General features: G+C 42.6%; 1 protein-coding gene across 1 annotated transcript; it reads left to right on the top strand.

Annotated features, from left to right (window-relative positions):
• Positions 17,932-18,318, top strand: LOC109727380. The gene has a single exon (XM_020257493.1). The coding sequence runs from the start codon at positions 17,932-17,934 to the stop codon at positions 18,316-18,318; it is 387 nt and encodes a 128-aa protein (XP_020113082.1).

Raw genomic sequence — 22,252 nt, 5'->3', positions numbered from 1 at the left:
TTGGGATTGATTGGCTCTTGAAGTATTATGCCATCATTTATTGCGATGGCAAGGTGATCACTTTTCGTGAGCTTAATCAGGAGGAAGTGGTTTACTGTGTGTGCAAAAGCTCGCGCTTCGTAGCGATAGTGTCAGCGTCGAGAGCGAGGAAGTTGATCAAAGGCGGACGCGTGGCCTACTTGGCGACGGTAGTGGAGACTCAAAGGGAGCTCCCAGCACTTAGGGATATTCCGATAGCATGTGAATTCCCGGATGTGTTTTCGGCGGAGTTACCGGGATTACCACCGGACCGGGAGATTGAGTTTGTTATTGACTTGGTTCCCGGGATGGCGCCAATTTTTAAGGCTCCGTGTAGAATAGCATCGGCAGAGTTAAGAGAGCTGAAAGCTCAATTGTAAGGTCTGGTCGACAAAGGCTTTGTGAAGCCGAGTGTATCACCGTGGGGAGCCCCTGTGCTGTTTGTGAAAAAGAAGGATGGAACGCTTCGGCTTTGCGTGGATTATCGCGAGCTGAACAAAGTAACGATCAAGAACAAATACCCGTTGCCTAGAATTGATGATCTGTTCGACCAATTGCAAGGGTCCCGGGTATATTCGAAGATTGATCTCCAGTCGGGGTACCACCAGTTGAAGATCAAGCCGGATGACGCGTATAAAATGGCGTTTCGTACGTGTTATGGCCATTATGAGTTTACGGTAATACCGTTTAGGCTTACCAATGTCCTTGCAGCATTTATGGACCTAATGAATCGGGTCTTCCGACCGTTGTTGGATCGATGTGTCGTGGTATTCATCGATGACTTATTGGTCTATTCTCGGAGTGATGAAGAGCACGAGGAGCATTTGAGGACCGTGATGCAAATTCTCGAAAAGAAAAGCTTTATACTAAGCTGAAAAAGTGCGACTTTTGGCTACGTGAGGTCGCCTTCTTAAGCCATGTGATTTCCGGGAGTGGTGTCTCGGTTTATCCAAAGAACGTTGAGGCGATTAAAGATTGTCCTCATCCGACGAATGTCGCGGAGATCCGCAGTTTCCTTGGTCTTGCGGGTTACTATCGGCGGTTCGTGGAGGGGTTTGCCAAAATGACTACTCCACTGACGCGCCTCACGCACAAAGGAACAAAGTATGTATGAAGCGACGATTGCGATCGGAGTTTTAAGGAGTTGAAAGAAAAGTTGACTTCGAACCCGGTACTCGCTCTACCGATTCTTGGGGGAGAGTTTTGTAGTGTATAGTGATGCTTCATATAGTGGTCTTGGTTGTATTCTAATGCAAAGCGGGCGAGTTATTCCTTATCCTTCTTGCCAACTGAAGAGCTTCGAGAAGAACTACCCTATACACGACCTTAAGCTAGCCGCGGTGATATTCGGTTGAAGTTATGGAGGTATTATCTATGTGGTGAGCACTGTGAGGTTTACACAGATCATAAAAGCCTCAAGTACTTGTTCACCCAGAAGGAGCTGAATATGCGGCAGCGGCGGTGGTTGGAATTGTTAAAGGACTACGATGTAACTATTCTATACCACCTGGGAAAAGCCAACGTAGTGGCTGATGCACTTAGTAGAAAGTCGGTGGAAAATCTGGCTACAGCAATTACGCATCAACCGTCATTGCAGAATGAGATGCAACGNCAATGTCCAAGTAGTACACTAAGTCATCATCTGTCCACATGTCATAATGAATACTCAAAGTCAAATCTGAAGAGACCCACCCGAAGGCTGTCTATGGCCCTGAGACCCACCCGTAGGCTGTCACGCCCCGGGACCCAGCGGAAGCCTGCCCGGCACGTGCCCAGACCCGCCATACGTCTAAAACATATAAGGCGTCTAAAAACAACAATAAGAAAAGCAATAATGAAAGACATCTAGGAGTATCAGAGCATGATCAAAGTCTAAATGCTACCACAAGGGATAAGGATAAAACTATAAATCCACTAAAAAAAATATAAAGTAAATACAATAGGAAATCCCAAATACAAGTGCTAAAAATAGGTACATAGGTGGTCTCTACACATGGATACAAAATCTCTTAACTATAAAAAGAAAGAGCAACCACCTAGGCAAAGAACCGCTCCTCGCTAGCTAGCTAAGCGATCCCCTTGCCGCAATCCCGTGCCTCCGCCGGTGCCGAAGGCTCTGAAAAGTAAACCATGAAACAGGGGCGTGAGAACTATTAAAAATAGTTCCCAGTGGGCAATTACTGACTTCAGTGAACTGCGCCACAAGGCCCAAAAGCTACCATAGAGATGTCAGTGACCAACAATAAGGTAATGCGAAAGGTAAGTAAAATATAACTTGCTGTAACATACAGTCTCTACTTAGAATGATTTGCATATGTAATAAAGCAACAATATCATGAATGTACATGGATGTGTATGATATGCGTAAGCATAGAAATGCCACTAAACCGATGTCCTCAATGCAAAAATAGCAAAGGTGTCATTGTTTACTATTCTAGTCCAAGTCCACTTTAATAGATTTAAAGTTCACATAGCACGTTCTGTCACTAAGTCCCAATCATGTAAGACCCACCCGAAGGCTGTCTGGCCTGCGCCGTGCCTAATGGCCCCGTGGTAGTCAACATCCCCACTCTAGGGATGAGCCTCCTCCACGGCGATCCACTTCGGCGCCCAATTCCGCACGGCGAGCATGTGTCGCGATGGCTATCTCCGGAGTGCCGGCGGGAGCGACCCTTACAAGCATGTGCGAATGAGCACAAATGGCAAGCAAGCATGATCCGTCTCAAGAACCAAGTCCTCATGTCTAACAACTTGGAATATATCGAGTATCTCAATAGCCTATCTCTATGTCATCATGTCTCTAACATGGAATGTAGCAGATATTTAGTGGCCTATCAACATGTCTCTACGTTGCAGTTTAATAGTTTACTAGTTTCAAGTGCCCTTTAATGACACTTTTGTTCAACGAGTTCCAAGCATGGCATTAATATGTTCATTATGTATAATTCACTCAACTCTAACATGGAGACATGTTCTCAACTTGCAAAACCAAGCACTATCCACAATGCATGTAATCTACATATATAGCTCTACTATATAGAGTACAAACTTTACGATATATGAGGCATGCATGTTAAGTGTTCTAAAATTCACATAAGTCATATTTAGCATGAATTTACATTCAAAAATACTTTACAAAAGTTTAGAAGGCATAGGGGCCATTTTGCCCGATTTTCATGAAGTCAAACCCACCAACGGTAGACGAAGCCCTTCGTTTGCTCCGACGAAGGTGTCCTCTAGCCTCCTAGTACCCTAGAGGTATGAAAACAAGTGTCACCTAACCGAAACGAACGACACTAAGCTCAATCATTAAGCTTCTATAGCTAGGTTGGAGAAAACTCACCGAAAGCTAAAGAATCTCTCTCGATCTCCAAAAGGGAGTTAGATTCCTTCAAATCCAACCTAAATCAAAGTTCTAAACCAATCAATTTGGTTCCAAAGCCCTCAAATCAAAAATCCCCATTTTTAACCCTAATATGCAAACTCTAGGGTTTGATCTAGTAGAAGCTACCAAAACTTAATCCAAAGAAGAGATTAGGCTTACTAACCTCACAAAAAGCTCAAAACCAAGCTCCAAGTTCCCTAGGGTTGAAGGTTGATCTCCAAAGAAGCTCCAACCAAGATCTCAAGCTTCTCCAATGGTGGAAAACCCACAAAAGCAAGAAAGAGAGGAGAAACGAGATCAAAACCCATAAAGAAAACCATCAAAAATGGAGAAGAATCCAAAGGGGAGGAGTTCTCACCTGTTCTCCACTGGTCTAGGGCTCAAAAGATCTCACAAGGGGGCTGGGGTGTGCTTAAATAGAGGTTGCAACAATTGCAAAAACACCCCCCACGAAACAGCCCAGAATCTGCATTGTGTACCGGTACACGGGAAAGTGTACCGGTACACCTCCTGCGAAACTGCCCAACCCGAGCCTCGGGTTGGCAGAAAATCTAATGTGTACCGGTACAACCATCAAGGCGTACCGGTACAAATTCTGTACCGGTACAACCATCAAGGCTGTACCGGTACACAGCCTAGCTGAGGCTAATCCGAGAGTACTCCAACAATCCAACCTTTTGGGATTTTGGTACAGGTTTAAACCCTCAATTCTCGGGATGCGAGCCATAGATCGGAACACTGTCTACGACCCTTCAGAAAGTCTGAGATGGCTCGACATACAGATCAAACACTCGAACCTCGCAATTTGCAAAGGTCCAGTGTGCTACATAGGCTGTCTGGCCGGTGCCGAGCCTAATGGCTCTGCGGTAGTCATCATCCCCACCATAGGAATGAGCCTGTCCCACGGCAATCCACTTCGGCGCCCAATCCCGCACGGCGAATATGAATCGCGATGGCTATCTCCGGAGTGCCCGCTTATAGGGAGCGACCCTCACAAGCATGTGCGAATGAGCACAATGGCAAGTAGTCAAACGATCTGTCGCAAGTACCAAGTCCTCATGTCTAATAACATAGAATGTGTCAAGTATCTCAATGGCCTATCCCTATGTCGTCATGTCTCTAACATGGAATGTAGCGGGTAAGTAGTGGCCTATCAATATGTCTCTATGTTGCAGTTTCATAGTTTACTAGTTTCAAGTGCCCCTTGATGACACTCTTGTTCTCTATGCCAGAGCATGGCAACTATATTCCAAAGTACATATTCCAAGTCATAATCCTCATAAATGATGTATTTTCCACTTGCAAATAAACACTTTCCCATATGCATGCATTCTACTCATATAGCTCTACTATATAGTGAAATTTTCAAAATACACAAGGCATGCATTTTAAGTGCTCTAAAATTCATATAAATTCCATTTAGCATAGAAATGAATTTAAAAATATTTTACAACAACTAGAAAGAGCATAGAGGCCATTTCGCCCAATTTCCACGAAGCCAAACCCACCGTCGTCAACGAAAGCTTTCGTTTGCCACGACGAAGGCGTCCACCACACTCCTAGTATCCTAAAGGTATGAAAACAAGTGTCATCTAGTCGAAACGAATGACGCTAAGTTCAATCATTAACCAACTCAAGCTAGGGTTAGGGAAAACTCACCGGTTGCGAAGGAAGCTCTCTCGATCTCCAAATGGGAGTTAGAGTCCTTCCAATCTAACCTAAACAAAGGTTCTAAACCCATTAATTTGGTTCCAAAGCCCTCAAATCGAAAATCCCCAAATCTAGCCCTAGAATTCAAAATCTAGGGTTTCCAAAGAGGAAAACTACCAAAACATGCTCTAAAGGAGAGATCATGAGTGCTCACCTCACAAGACGTCCCAAACCAAGCTCCAAGCCAAGTGGAGTTGAAGATCTCCTCTCAAACAAGCTCCTCTTCCAGCTCCAAGCCTTCAACAATGGTGGAATCCCAACAAAAAGCAAGGTGGAGAAGAGAGAAGAGATCAAAACCAACCAAAATCCATAAAAAAAGAGAAGAAATCAAAGGGGAGAAGTTCTCACCTTATCTCCTCAGTTCTAGGGCTCAAAAGAGCAGCCATGAGGGCCGGGGTGACTTATATAGGCGTTGCAATAATTGCAAAAACACCCTCGAACAAAACAGCCAAAATCTGTACTGCGTACCGGTACACGGGTTTATGTACCGGTACACAACCCACGAAATGGCCAAACCCGAGCCTCGGGTTTGCCTTAAAATCGTCTGTGTACCGGTACGCGGTCCCGTACCGGTACAGCCATCAACCCCGTATCGGTACAGCCACCAAGCCCGTACCGGTACACAGCTTGCTGAAGGCTACCCGAGAGCTGACCAAAAATTCAACTTTTTGAATTTTGGTACACCGCTTTAAACCACAATTCTCGGGACTCGAACCATAGGTCGGAACACTGTCAACGACCCACCAGAAAGTCTGGAAAAGCTCGGAACACAATTAATCACTCGAACCCCACAATTTGCAAGGTCCAATGCGTCACAAGATGTCCCCTGACTGGGACCTGGCGATGCTGGTGCAGATGCCGAAGATGGCGCTGGCGCTGAACCTCTCGGGCAGTCCGACTGGAAGTGGCCCTCCTGGCCACACAAGAAACACCTGCCCCGGCTGCGTGAACACTGTCGCGGGTAGTGGGGACCACCACAGATCACGCAGCGGGGAGCCTTGCGACGATCGGGTCCTCATCGCCGAGTAGACTGGCCCCGTACTGGCTCCTGCTCCTGGGATGCCTCGGCGGCCTCCATGAGTGCGTCTGACTAGCACCCTCAGCCGCTGGCCTCTTGCCCTTGCCCTTGTCTAGGGCCTCGCGTCGCTCCTGCAAATCCGCCGCTCCTGCCTCCACTATCAATGCTCGATCCACAACCTCCCGGTAGGTCTGGAGGTTGGAGGACTGTACCAACCGAAAGATAGAAGGCTGCAATCCGCGCTAAAAAATGCGGGCCTTGTCCTCATCATCCCTCACAACAAACGGTACACAATGAAATAGCCGGGAGAACTCCCTCTCGTACTCGGCCACTGTCCGCTCGTCTTGGCGGAAGCTGCGCAAATCCTGCTCCATCTTCCTCTTGACGCTGGTGGGGAAGTAATGCGCCAGAAGAAGCTCCTTGAATCGCGTCCAAGTAATTGCTGCCAAGTCGGTGTTGGGGTTGTCCTGGATATCCAACCACCAACGGTAAGCCTCGTCGTCGAGAAAGTGTGTGGCGAGCCAAACTCTGTCCCGCTCCTCCACAAAGGTGTCTCGAAAAAGCTTCTCCATGTGCATCAACCACTTCTCAACAATCCAGTGGTCGACGTTCTCGCCATCAAATGTCCTTGGGTTGCACCTCCTGAACTGTCACGCCCCGGGACCGGCGGAGGCCCTCCCGGTAGCGTGCCCAGACCCGCCATATGTCCACACATATAAGGCGTCTACAAGAAAAGCGGAAGTAATAGCAAGAGAAGGAACAAATAAGAGAAGTGAAATACAAACAACTAATGATATCAGAGCGAGTAAAGTTCTAACATCTATACTAATAGTAATAGAGCATAACTAAAACATAAAAGCAAACATAAGTTATACAGTATCAGCCTCTAATACAAAAATGGTGGTCTCTAGTACACAGGTAAACTCTCGACCTCTCCAAAACAGAGTACAACGAGAGGTAGACCACCTAGCAAATCGTCCTCGAAGGAAGCTAGCTCGAAGCAACTCCCTTCCCGCGGTCCCTGGCCTCACCCTTAGTGGAAGGCTCTGAAAAACATCGAGAAAAAGAGGGCGTGAGAACTATAATTTATAGTTCCCAGTGGGCAATTACTGACCTCAGCTCATGCTCCACTAGGCCCCAAAAACAAGGGAAAGCAACGATAATAAAAATAATCAATAAGAAGCATGTAAATAGACTGCCGAAAGAAAGCATAACTGAAATGCTAGACTACTGTGTCACAAGTAAGCATGATGTCAACCAAAATGTACATCTATCTATCATTACAATTCAGTCCAATGGCACTAGTTCAATGTTGTTAACCTTTATCAATGCATGATGTAGAAGTTCTATCATGGCAACCAAGCATACTACATATCTCACACTATGCTAAAGGCATGTAAATGTAATCCAACTACTAAGCCTATCTAGTAGTGATCCTTCATTATCAAACCGTGTCGATTTCCATTTCCAATTAGGGACCTACCCAAGGTAGTCCAGCTTGTGCCGCCTAAGTGCCTGTGGTAGCCCAACATCCCTACTCTTGGAATGTGTCTGTCCCACTCGACCCCGTAGGCTTCTCAATACCGCACGAGCGAACATAAGTCGCGTAGGCTAACTCCGGAGTGCCGGCTTGTGGGGAGCGACCCTCACAAGCATGTGCGAATGAGCACAAATGGCAAACAAGCAAGGTCACTGTCTCAAGTACCCAATCCTCATGTCTCTCACATGGTATAGTCGCTAGCATCCCGAAGGTCTAGTTCCAAGTCATAATGTGAAGTTTTAACATTCTCTAGGTCTAGTGCCCCTTTATGACACTTAGACATTTGATGATTAAGCGTGTTTCACATTCCTCAATGACCCTATCCACTAGGTTCACACATGTCCTGAGCTCAATGCCGCTTGATGACATTAGCTCTCTAATTCACATGATATCAAGTTCAATGCCTATATATATAGCAATTGTTATCTTTCATGTCTCAATTAAACTTATGTTTGAATGCATGGATCATAGCTCATATACTCTATGGAAGCATGAAACCAAAACTCATATAGAATGCTAAATGCAACCAACTCTCTCTCTCAAGCAACTCTCTACTACATAGAGGTGCAAAGTTTCATCACATATGACATGGGCATTTTAAGCATCCTAAAAATCATAACAAATGTGTATAGCATGAACATGCATGAATTAATAGTATACGAAACACTTTTCACCAAATATGAGGATTTCTCATATGATAGGCTAGGTCAAACCCACCGACGGCAACGAAGCTTTTCACTTGCTTCGATGGAGGTATCCACTAGCTTCCTAGCACCCTAGGAACATCAAAAATAGTGTCATCCAATCGATACGAAGAGCAATAAGCTCGATCTTTAACCTAGAAGCAAAAGGGCCTAAACTCACCTCAAGAGTAGAAATCTTCTCCTAAGCTCCAAAAGAGAGCTAGAACCCTTCCAATCCAAGCCCTAAGAAGGTTCTAATGCAACCAATTGAGCTTCAAAAGCCCTAAAACGAAAATGCCTAAAATAAACCCTAAAATCCCAAATCTAGGATTTCATCTCAATGAAACCTTCAAAAACCAAAATTAGAGGAAAGGATCTTGCCACTTACCTCTTAGAAGCCTCAAACTCAGCTCAAAGTTCTCAAACTTCAAGTATCTTCCCTCAATCAAACTCCAAACCCAAGCTCCAAGCTTCAAAAATGGTGGAAATGGCTCCAAGAGACAAAAGAGAGGGAAAAACCATCAAAATCCAAGCTAAAATGGGATCAAATCCAAAAGGGTTGAAGGGGAGAGGTGCCCTACCTTTTTCCCTGCAGTGGAGAGCTCAAAGAAAGGCCCTAGAGACGTGGGTGCTGATATAAGAGACCCACAAACGCAAAAACACCCCTGCAGTTCGAACTGTGCAAATTCTGCCTCCTTGTACCGGTACACGGGATCTTGTACCGGTACAAGAGCTACGAAAATCCAAAACAGAGGCTCGGGTGCGCGGTCCAGCGGCACTGTACCGGTACAGGCCCAATGGTTGTACCGGTACAACCATCAATCATTGTACCGGTACAAGACCACCCTTGTACCGGTACAAGACCTGCGAAAATGCAAACCCGAGGCTCGGGTTTGCGAGTTCGCGGCTCTGTACCGGTACAGGCCCAACCTTGTACCGGTACAAGCCCGCCAGACAGCCAATCCGAGAGCTGACCAAAATCCAAATTTTTGGGTTTTGGTGCAAGGCTTTGTACCACACTTCTCGGGACACGTGCCATAGGTCGGAACACAGTCAACGACCTTCCAGGAAATCTGGAAAAGCTCAGAACACGACCAATCACTCGAACCTCGCAATTTGCAAAGGTCCAGTGTGTTACAAGCTTTGGGCTCATCTACTTGTGCAGAGTTGGTGAAGCCACACGACGAGGGTCGAGCCGTTGTATCCTGGAGGGGACAAGTCAGTGCTCTGCTGCATCGGTTCAAAGGCTTTGCCAACCGCAGAGGGCTTGAATCTCCTTAAAGAGAGCGAGATATCCGTGCCTCGGCTTGATCAACTCGTTGATATTTTTTAAATTATTTTGTAACTAACCTCTATTTTTTGAATATATACACCAACAATTTTAGAAGATTCAAGAATGGAGGCTACACGTGAAAAGTTCAACGATACTGCCGGAGATCTCAACAAGCCCTTCCGCTTCAACGGAAGCTACTTCAAGAGGTGGAAAGGAAAAGTGTTATTCTACCTTAATTTACTTAAAGTTGCATATATTCTCACGGAGAAGAACCCAAAGAAAATGAATACCGACGATATGAATGAAGACGAATTTCTCGAACACTACGAGAAAACTGAAAATACGAGAAGGATGAGCATAACTGTCGGTATTATCTTCTTAACTGCCTTTCAGATTAGTTTTATGATTATTATGAAAACACTTACTCCTCTGCAAAGAAGATTTGGAAGGCATTGCAGCTTAAATATGATACAGAGCAAGCTGGTGCAAAGAAGTATGCTGTTAGCCACTTCTTTCGTTACCTGATGGTCGAAGGAAAGTCCGTGGTAGAGCAAGTTCAAGACTTTCAGATGATCGCTCATGAAGTTCAATCTGAAGGAGTCAAGTTTGGAGATAACTTGATCGTATTAGGGATCATCGACAAGCTACCACCATCATGAAGGGAATTCCAAAAGACCCTTCGACATAAGCAAAAGGAGATGTCTCTTGAGACATTAATTGCACGCATTCGCGTGGAAGAGGAGGCAAGAGGCCAAGATGCACTTGAAGCAAAAGAGAATGAAGCTAGCGCCACTAAAGTAAACTTAGTATCTTCTAATACTTTACCTAATAACAATCGTTCTAGAAATACATACTTGAAGCCTAAGAAGAAAATTAGAAAGAACAGTGATAGACCTCACTTTAAGAAAAATGACCAAGGACCTCCTTCTTATGTGAAAAATATAGTTTGCTATGTCTGTGGCAAAAGTGGGCATATTGCTCGAACTTGCAAATACCGGAAACATAAAGCTTTATCTCAAGCTAATGTTACCGAGGAGCCACTTGTGGTGATGATAACAGACATATGCTTAGTGGAGAATGCTGAAGGATGGTGGGCAGACTCTGGTGCCAATAGGCATGTCTGTGATAATGAGACTTGGTTTAAAATATATACTCCCTATGAACAACCAAGAAGTATTATGCTTTGTGATTCGCATACTTCTGAAGTTTTAGGAAGTGGTGAGATCGAGTTAAAATTTTCTTCTGCAAGGGTGCTTATCTTGAAAGATGTGTTATATACATCCTCGATTAGGAATAACTTGATGTCAAGTTTTCTTCTTAATAAAGCTGGTTTCAAACAGACCATCGAGTCTGATCAGTATGTGATTTCAAAGAATGAAAAGATTGTAGGTAAAGGTTATGCATGCGACGGAATGTTTAAACTAAGCATTGAGAATAAAGCATCATCTACTTCTGCTTATATACTTTCTTCTGTGAATTTTTGGCATGCTCGTTTGTGTCATATTAACAGCAGATATGTTAGCTTGATGAGTAGTTTAGGATTAATTCCCAGACTGAATAGTGATTTTGACAAATGTGAAACATGTAGTAAGTCAAAAATCACTAAACGACCTCATAAAAGTATTGAAAGAAGTACCGAATTAGTTGAGCTAATTTGTCACGCCCCGCCCCGAAACCACTACCAATTTGGCACAATTCGCGCGTGGCGAGCGGACCGCCGAACGAACAGCACCTCCCCTGTCCGCCCAAGGCTCACAACAAGAATGTGTACAAGAATTTTCCAGGAATTTAAATTCTAAACATACACATTCAACGGGGCACAAATAGTGCCAACAACTACAAGAGCAAGTAATCCACAGGAATAACATGTGAAATAAAGAGAGTACTTTGCTAACTATTGCCATAGTTCATCCTTTTTTATTTACATCATTTTCTTTAACTGATTACATCATTCATCCAAAATATATAGCTCTCCAAATCCTCACCTATAATGAATCTCTCTCAGTACATAGGTGTGCTAATGCAAAAAGGAAAGCTACTATACTACCACGGTCTCACTGGTCGGGCGCGATGCCCTTGCCGCGGTCCTCTCTCGGCAGCCCTGTACCTACCACTGGAAATAGAGTGGGGTGAGAACTATCTTCCATAGTTCTCAGTGGGCTCGGCCGCCGACTCTGCCGATCTCCCCACTATGCCCAAGTGGGCACAAGCAACAACAGATAGATAGATAGATAGATATCTGAAAGCTGTAAATGCGATAGTAGGAAAACTATGCTACTATGCTACTATGCCCATAATCATGTGTAATGAATGCATGCATCATATGGCAAAGGTTTAATATCATGCTAACAAATTCGATCCATGTTCGAATAATAATGTTCAATGACATTGTTCACTGTTCTTTTACCCAATCTGTGGCGAAGCCCTTGGGTTCGCCAATAACTCACCTTTCAATCCCAAAGTGGGGAGGGAGTTCCAAGTGCACCCAAGCCCGGGACCGTCTGCGGACCTCCATGTGGTCCGGACCTCTAAGTGGTCCTAATCGCCTGACACTCCGGAGTACTCGACGACAATCCCCTCCATGTGGGGATATGGATGGCTATACCACCCCAAAAGCAGACAGTGAGCTAGATCTATCCTCTCCAAGTGAGGATACCCTACAACTAGGGTCAACAACCCAATCAAATCCTCTCCAAGTGAGGATGCACTACAACTAGGGTCAACAACCCAATCAAATCCTCTCCAGTGAGGATGCCCTACAACTAGGGTCAACAACCCAATCAAATCCTCCCCAAGTGAGGATGCCCTACAACTAGGGTCAATGTCTCAATAACTCATCGACAATCTCTCAATGTGAGGGTACTTAGGTTTACTAAGTTCTTTATCCACAAGGCATTTTCTAAGAGATCCATCTATCCCTAGGTTCTCAAACCTCTAGTGTCATTTACACTACATTAATGCCACTCGTTATTCTTTAACAGTTGGATGCCACTCGTTTGTTCTTTAACATTAAACACTACTTTCTATGTCACCAACCCCTATCGGGTTCATATCTTTTCTTTCGCATCATAGGATCCACGTTCCAACCCAATCCTCACCTATCTAAGTTACCAAGCGTTCCAAGTACACTAAGTTATCAATTAGAAAGCATAAGGAATGGAGCTAGTATGCAATCCTACAATGCAACATGTAAGAGATGAGATTAAATGCAATCTAAGACATAGAAAGGAGTTCGAAAGCTTCGGAATGGCACCGCCCACCTTTTATCGATGTAGAGGCTTTAGAAACGCTTCTCGGCGAACCTTACGACGAGGTCTCGGCCTTCTTGGTCCAAGACAAGGCTAAATCGGCCGTATTTTGCCGATAGCTCCCAATCCACTAGTCGAATCGCGAAATCGACTTCGCCCCGCGTTTTGTGACCTACCAGTTAGGTTTACGAGGCCTCAAATGAGATCAATCTCATACTTTACCAAAAACCCCATTTTGGGTGCCCTAGGGTTTCCATCTTGCCATTTGCAATTTGGAACCCTAACTCTAGCTTTGATCTACCAACAATGATGCTAGGGGTCCATTTGACCCCATTTCCAAAGCTCAAAACCCAAAAACCCTAAGTTCTACAAGCTAGGGTTTGTAGCTTACCTCTTGAGCTACACCAATGGGAAGAGGAGAGGGAGAGGGAGATGTTTAAAGCCTTCTCCTTGATCTCCTTCTTCTTCTTCTTCCTTTTTTTCTTCTCCTTTTCCTTCATCTCCTTCTTGTTCTTCTTGTGCTTTTTCTCTTTCTAGAGAGAGAGAGGGAGAATGATGAGAGGGAGTGAGAGGATGAGAATGAGAGCGAGAGAGGGTAATTTTTCATATACACCCCTCATATGATGGCCATTTTGCATTTAAACCCCTCCACTTTTCCATCCTTGCACTGCCCTCACATGGCAGAATTCGCGCGGAGGGACCGGTCTCCCCGACTTGGGACCGGTCCCCGAGAGCCTCCCTCGGGCACACGCGTTCGGGAACCGGTCTCTCCCTGAAAGACCGGTCATCGGGAGACCGGTTCCTCTCGGAGAGACCGGTTCCCAAGAGCTAAATTTTCGGGACTTAGCCAAATTTCGGCATTTCTCGCTGGGACCACGTTTGGGGACCGGTCCCTCCCTGCCAGGGACCGGTTGCATCAAGCAACCCCGCTACACCCAACCGATGGAACCGGTCACTCACCTCCAGAGACTGGTCCCCGAGAGTAACATCAGCCCAATGATGCAGTTTGCACCATTTGCTCTCGTGGACTCAACTCCAAGGCACTCTTTGTGCTTTGGACATCTTTAACTTCCCCGAAGGGTATTCTCTCGACAAATAGTCGGTCCTGGACGAAATACAACTCTCAGATTTCGAGAATTCACTTTCTTACATAATTCACAGTGATATTTGTGAATTTGAAGGTAATCTAACTCGTGGAGGAAATAGATATTTTATCACTTTTATTGATGATTTTTCTAAATATACTTATGTTTATTTATTAAAAAATAAAAGTGATGCTTTTGAAAATTTTAAATATTTCCTCCGTGAAGTAGAAAATCAATTCGGTAAAAATATAAAGAGAATTAGAAGTGATCGAGGTCGTGAGTATAAATCTACAGGATTCAACTCGTTTGTTCAGTCTTTAGGAATTATCCATGAAACTACTGCTCCATATTCAGCTGCCTCAAATGGAGTAGCTGAGTGAAAAAATAGAACACTTATTGAGCTAACAAATGCTATGATAATTGACACTGGTGTACCCTTAAACCTTTGGGGCGAAGCGATTTTAACTGCATGTTATATCTTGAATTGCGTGCCACATAAGAAGTCTAAGGTGACACCCTTTGAATTGTGGAAAGGGTATAAGCCAAATTTGGGATATCTTAAAGTGTGGGGTTGTCTAGCATATGTAAGGCTACCAGACCCTAAAAGACCCAAATTGGGTGTTAGAGCTGCCACTTATGTTTTTCTTGGATATGCTTTGAATAGTACAGCCTATAGATTTTTAGACATTGAAAATAATGTAATTTTTGAATCAAGAGATGCTATTTTTCATGAAAAAAAGTTTCCTTATAAATCGAAAAATAGTGGGGGTCAAGATTTTAAAAGTGTTTCAAATAAACCGAGTTCTTCAAACTCTTTTGTACAAAATCGAGAAGAAAATATTTTTGAACCTAGAAGAAGCAAACGGAACAGAATAGAAAAATATTTTGGCTATGATTATGTTGTTTTGAATATTGAAAAAAATCTACTTTCTTTACAAGAAGCTTTATCTTCAAATGATTCAATTTTTTGGAAAGAGGTTGTATCTGATGAGATGGAATCCCTAATTTCTAATAAAACATGAAAATTAGTAGATTTACCACCAGGCTGTACAACAATTGGTTGTAAATGGGCCCTCAGAAAGAAGTTAAAACCAGATGGGACTGTAGACAAGTATAAAGCTAGACTTGTCGCAAAAGGTTATAAACAAAAAGAAGATTTAGAATTCTTTGATACCTTTTCTCTGGTTACAAGGGTGACATCCATTAGAGTTCTGATTGCTATTGCTGCAATTCATGACTTACATATTCATCAGATGGATGTAAAGACTGCCTTTCTAAATGGTGACCTAGATGAGGAAATTTATATAGACCAACTTGAGGGGTTCATTGAGCCTGGGCAAGAAAACAAAGTGTACAAGCTAAATAAATCCCTTCATGGCTTAAGGTAGGCACCTAGACAGTGGCATGAACATTTTGATTCTTGCATGATTGAGAATAGCTTTAAATTAAACGAGTGTGATAAGTGCATCTATTACAAAACTTTTGAAAAGTTGCATGTTATTATTAGCTTTTATGTGGATGATTTGCTAATTTTTGGTTCTAACTTAAATGTTATAAATGAGACAAAAAGTATGCTAAATCATTATTTTGAAATGAAAGATCTTGGTGAGGCTAACTATATTTTGGGTATATATGAAAATTACCAAAACACCAGATGGAATCTTCCTTGATCAGTCGCATTATGTTGAGAAAATTTTAAGAAAGTACAACTTTCTTAATTGCAAGCATGTGACTACACCTTCTGATTCGAGTGTTCACTTATTTCCTATTAAAGGTGAAAATAAAATTTTGAATCAAAAGAAATATGCTAGTATGATTGGGAGCTTGCAGGTTGCGACTGATTGTACGAGACCTGATATTCCGTACGCAGTAGGGATACTTAGTAGATTTACAAGCAAGTCGGGTACAGAGCATTGGCATGCCATGGAACGTGTGATGAGATATCTCGTTGGTACCAAAACTTATGGCTTGTTTTATGGGAAGTATCCTGCTGTGATTGAGGGTTACAGTGATGCTGACTGGAATACCCTATAAGGTGATTCTCTCTCTACCACTGGTTATATTTTTACTTTAGCAGGTGGTGCTATATGTTGGAAATCTAAAAAGCAAACTATCATTGCTAACTCAACTATGGAAGCAGAACTTATTGCCTTAGCTTCAGCTAGTCAGGAAGTTAGTTGGTTGAGAGACTTATTGTTTGAGATTCCATTTGTGGAAAAATCAGTTCCATCAGTGTTAATACACTGTGATAGCATTGCTGCTATTGGTAGAGTAAGAAATCGTTATTATAACGGTAAATCCAGATCCGTGAGAAGAAAACACAGTACTGTGAGATCATATATGAATAATGGAATTATCAGTATAGATTATATTAAATCTACTAATAATCTGGCAGATCCATTAACCAAGGCCTTGGGAAGAGAAAGGATCTGGAGCACATCGAGGGGGATAGGGTTGAAGCCCATAATGTCATGAACCACGTATGAGGATACCCAACCCGATGATCAGAGATCCTGAAAATTGGGTTCAATGGGAAAAACGAATCATATGGTGGTCGTAAAGAATGCACAATATATAGATCTATGTGATCACATCTTTACCTATCCCTATGGTATGGGTGCATTCATCTTGTAATGAAAAGATTTTTGAGCTTTTGCTCTTAGTGAAATCTGTGGCTCTTATGAGTAGGGTGTCAGAATTACAAGAGCACCCTTGATGGATTTCACCTATGTGAGCATGGAAGTGGGGCCGCTTCCTATGGGAACGAGCTTATTCTCAAATATGCTCATGAAAATCACGATCAGCACAGGGCCGTAACGTGCTAGCTATTAAAGCTCATGTTAACACCTGGATTGTTATATGTGAGCAGGAACTTTCTATTTCCCCTAAGCAGCCAAAGTTCAAGTCTGAGACCACTCTGGCTCTGGAGTAGAGATTACTGTTTCACTAAGTGAAGGTTCAATGCAGAGCACACCTTCATTATGTATAATGATCTCTCTTTGGCCATCAAACTCTCATATATTTTTAATAATAAAATAAGTGGGGGAATGTTGTTACATTTTATTATTAATATGATTTTAGTAACCTTTTGATAACTTATACTCTTGCATTCATGGAGGAATGCAAGTTACTTCATAACTCTACTTTGATTGAAACCTAACCTATGCTTTCGTAAACTCCTATAGCACTAACTATGTAACCTATGGGTTTGATACTTTTGTAACTTATACTTTTGAGCCTATATACAGAGGCTTCTCTTTTCACTTTAACACAACTAAACAAAGACAACAAAGCTATTTCTATTCTACTTGAGAGAGATAAGGTTAAAGAAAGGTGTTTCTTTTGGTGGAGCTTTGGGCTCATCTACTTGTGCAGAGTTTGTGAAGCCACACAACGAGGGTCGAGCCGTTGTATCCTGGAAGGGACAAGTCAGTGCTCTACTGCATTAGTTCAAAGGCTTTGCCAACCGCAGAGGGCTTGAATCTCCTTAAAGAGAGCAAGATATCCGTGCCTCGGCTTGATCGACTCGTTGATATTTTTTAAATTATTTTGTAGCTAATCTCTATTTTTTGAATATATACACCAATAATCCTGAAAGTGATGGTCAATCGGAAAGGATGATACAAATTCTTAAGGACATGCTTCGAGCGTGTGTACTTGATTACAAGCGTGGATGGCACGATTACTTGCCGATGGCCGAGTTCACATATAATAACAGCTATCAAGAGAGTATTGCGATGGCGCCATTCGAGGCTCTTTATGGAAGGAAATGTCGGTCCCCTGTTTATTGGAGTGAGGTGGGTGAGAGAGTCACCCTCGGTCTGGACGTGTTGCGGGAGACGGAAGAGAAAGTTCGCCTGGCTCGCCAATGACTCTTGACGGTGCAAACTCGACAACAGAGTTATGCTAATAAGCGTTGGAAGGATCTAGAGTTCGCGGTAGGAGACCGCGTTTTCCTAAAGGTATCACCCATGTGTGGTGTGAAGCGATTTGGTATTCGGGGAAAGCTTAGTCCCCGATACGTTGGACCATTTGAGGCCTTGGAGCGCGTGGGTGCGGTAGCGTATAGAGTTGAATTACCACCGAGGCTTGTGGGAGTTCACAACGTGTTTCACATGTCTAATCTCCGCAAGTATATCCGCAATTCTTCTCATATTTTGGAATATGAGCCGGTAGAGTTGCTCGAGGATATGACCTATGAGGAGTATCCAGTGTGCATTCATGCTCGAGAAGAGAAGAAATTGCGAAATCGTACAATTTCGTATGTAAAAGTCCAGTGGTGCAATCATGTGAGGTGTGAAGCCACTTGGGAACTCGATGAGGCAATGCGAAAGACCTATCCTCATCTTGTTGAGTAGATGAGCTAAGGTCTGGTATCGAGTTTTGCGGATAAAGCTATTTTTAAGGGGTGGAGAATGTAATATACCGAAACTTCGGTAGGTCGTACTGAACTTCAGTCAAATTGACCGAAGTGTGGTGTTGGACTTTATGGTGAGGTCTGTTAATCGTTCCGAATGTTTCTGAATGGTTGGATAGGGTATTGGGACCTCAGAGAGCAAGTTGGAAAATTTTCAAGCAGAATTGTACTGGAAATGCTCTCGGGGTCCGGACCCTGAGTGCAAGGTCCAGACCCCGTACCCGCAGAATGGTTGGGTTGGTCCAAAATGTCATTTGGTGAGGGGCCTAAGTACAATTGTCAATTGGAAAGCTTCTTATATGGGTTTGAAGCCCTAGTACTCATTCCCCTCACTTGTCAACGCAAGAAAAGAAACTCTCTTTCTCTCTCTAGAAGCTTCTCACACTTTTCTCTTTCTCTCTTTCTCTCTTCTTCTCTCTAGGGTTTGCTCCAAGAGAGGAGATTTGTGGAGAAAAAGACTTGCTTGAGGAAGAAGCTTGGCTTGTGTAAGGAATTGAAGAGGAAGCTTGAACTTGAGGTGAGTTCATGTGATTATGAGCTAGGGTTTGGCTAATTTCCTCCTAGTTGTTGTTTCTAGAGGATAATATGTTAGATTACCTCATGATTATCCATGGAAATTGGAGATTTTAGGAGATTAGAAACCCTAGGGTCAAAAAATGAGAATTTGTTAAGTATGAGATCTAACTTGGGTTTGATCTCTTGTAGTCTTAATTGGAGCGTAAATCGACACATTGGGAGACTCGAATTGGAATTTAGATAGGTCTACGTCGAAAAATTGAGGAAAAACCCCGTTTCGGCTTCGTTTGCCGTGGGTCGGGGGAAATCGGCAATCATAAATCGGAAAACTTGGATTCTAGCACCTTAGCATCCCTACGAGGTGGGTGATGCTATCCGAAACAGTTGGATTTCTCTTTATGTCTACTGTCACCATTTGAGCATGTATGTGTATATGTAGGATTCATACATTGTAGGGTTAAATGGTAATATGTTGGTACTTCTTACATGCTTTTAGTATAAAGATGCATATAAATTGTCAATAGAACATTGGACACTTGTGAATCCTATAGATGTATGAATTGAGACATGAACCTAGCCAAGGTAGCAAACATGGTGACATCGTGACAATGATTGAAATAACACCTGGTGGCATTAGTGGACATAGTGAATGCTAGTAAATAGAACACTTTGTATGTTGTGGCATTAGTGGACATGACGTCCTCATAGTTGTGGATTTGATGATACTCACCTATAAGTCTTATGCTTGAAGGCGGTCGCTCCCCTCAGGCGATGAGCTTCAAAGTTGTCATCACTGGGTCGTAGCGAGTATCTCCCCAAAAGATAGTCCCATCGAGTTGTAGCGAGTATCTCCATGATAGTAGAGATTTGGTTGGTGAGTTTTGGGGCTAAACCTTCGGGTTAGCCAAGAGGATTGGGTATTGGACACGGCAATTGGCATGCATCATGAGCATCATATATACTGGTTATCATTCTTATTCAGACATAGTAGCTGCATTTGATTAGAAATGGCTATCTATCTATCTACCTGATCTTTTCTACTTATGCCTGGTTAGACCTAGTGGGAAAGTCGTGGGGTCGGCGGCCGAACCCACTGAAAATTTTCTTGTAGTTCTCACCCCTCCATTTTTCAGATCCGGGCCCGAGCGAGGCGGTTGAGGATCGCGGCAAGGGCATAACGCCCTAGGTAGCGGATACCCGTTCATTAGTGGTACCTTATTTCATCCTTTGGTTATGATGAAAGGTGTAAAGAAATGGAAGTGTATAAATAGATGTAAATTATATTATGCTTGTATTTGGTTAAATGTAATCAAGATACATGTGTGGATGTGATAATAGTAGTAGAACTTTCACTTGTGGTTGTTGCTTGCCTTCGTGCAAGCCATGTATATCTGAATTTTCGTTGTGCAAATTTTGTTATACATGTTGATACTTGTGTGGAGCCTTGGGCGGACAGGGGAGGTGCTGTATGTCTGGCATTTGTGGACGTACCCAAACCGACCAAATTGGCGGTCGCGCGGCGTGACAGGTTGCCCCCAAGAGGAAACATATATATATATGTTTCTCACCCCACTGTTTTTTATAGGTGTTGCTGACAGTGCGGGTCGGGGCGCGGTGTGAGGATGTGGAAGTTAGCGCCTTGATAGTTTGTGCTGTGGATCTTGGTTCCTAGCCTCAGATTACTCTTATTTCATTATGTTGGTACTATGTGGGAATTTATGTGATTGTGGTTTGAATTTAGTTGTATTTGGATTTTTCCTTTGGAAGTGGTTTAGTCGATTCTGAATTATGGTTTTGGAAATTATTTGTAGCTCTATGTTAGTTCCTCCTCGTTCTATGCTACTACGCCGTGCATGTACAGGGGAGACTCTATCCACATGGCTAGAGGATACCCTGTGCGTGTGCCGGGTCTGTGCATGTCTCGTGCAAGGTTTTACAAAAAATAATTTAAATACTTCTCCACAACTCTTTTTCAATTTGGAAGGATTTTTCAAAATTAGCTTTCCAAAATAGGCCTGGGGCGTGACGGATCTTGAATTAGGCCACAACGAAACCGAAATACCACATTATCTCCAAATTGTGACATAAAGTAACCCACGACACACAATGGCGTGATCAAAATATTGGTCTCATTTTTTTTATTTTCGAAATTGATTTTCACATTATACTAACCGGAATACCACTTCATCCTGCGAAGTGCCCCAAACCATGCCACATGTCTCTAAATCTCATCCGCTATCCTAAAATGCCATATTTTAGGTGTCGGGACAACCACACGCAAAGTGCATGACAACAGGAGCTACAACTCCAAAAGTAAGTCAAATCGGATTTCGAAATACCTTTTTTGGAATTTGGAACCAACCCACATTGCACTCACTGTCAAAAAGGGCTACAATAGTGAGGATATGTTCTTAGCGTAGGCCTCAAGCCTAAGCCTTTCACACGTCCATTATACGCGGAACCCATAGCGTTAAGAAAAGCCTCATCTATCAACTTGCTTTTATCAGGTACAAAATTTTGAAATAGTTCAACAAGCTTTCGATGCGTTGTATTCTATTAATCATTTGACAAAAAATTATTAATATTTCATAAATAATATGATGAATATTAAACATAATGATGCGAAAGAAAGTTATATTTACCAAACTATTCTCCGCATCCTCATTTACAAAATTTTCATTCTTTTTCTTATGGGTCACCTCCCAAAAAGCTAGTTGATCGGGTTCTTTACCAAGAACAATTTTCTGTAATTATAAATAATAAACTGTAAATGATAGAGAGACATAAAACATCATATAAAATTAAATAAATTTTAATATTGAGTCATTACCAATTCCTTTCGCTTTCTAGCACTACAATAAATCTTGCACTTAAAGACACTTTAAACAATAACTAGCGATGCTTTAAAGTGGTGGAAAGAATAATACTGACACTTGTAAAAGCGTCGAGCAATGAGTCGTTAAGTAAACATATCGGGATAAATATATCGATGCTTTAATATAGTGTTGAAAATTTTTTACCAGTATTTGATATAAATATGTTTATTGGCGACGTTTAATCATGATATCGGCACATACCAAATATTGAAGATATTATAATAGAGCATCATCTAAAATATATTTTGTTGTACTATAGAAAACCATCAAATATCAAGTGTATTTTCACATATTCATAAGTCAGTAACGAACAATTAACACAATGTATACAATTAACACAATATATACAAAGGCACATTATCTTGCCACCATAGGATACATTACAAAATGCAAATTCAAGAAATTGTGAGATTTATTTTTATAATCATCAGTATTACTAGATTTTGTCATCCAACTCTTATCCATTATAGGAAAACAATTGAA

This window comes from Ananas comosus, linkage group 2 (assembly GCF_001540865.1).
Source record: "Ananas comosus cultivar F153 linkage group 2, ASM154086v1, whole genome shotgun sequence".
Taxonomy (NCBI): Eukaryota; Viridiplantae; Streptophyta; class Magnoliopsida; order Poales; family Bromeliaceae; genus Ananas; species Ananas comosus.
This window is presented reverse-complemented; position numbering and strand designations above follow the sequence as displayed.

What these genes read in the sequence shown, in the direction of transcription:
- LOC109727380 (XM_020257493.1), top strand. Translation starts at nt 17,932, where the DNA reads ATGTGTGGTGTGAAGCGATTTGGTATTCGGGGAAAGCTTAGTCCCCGA.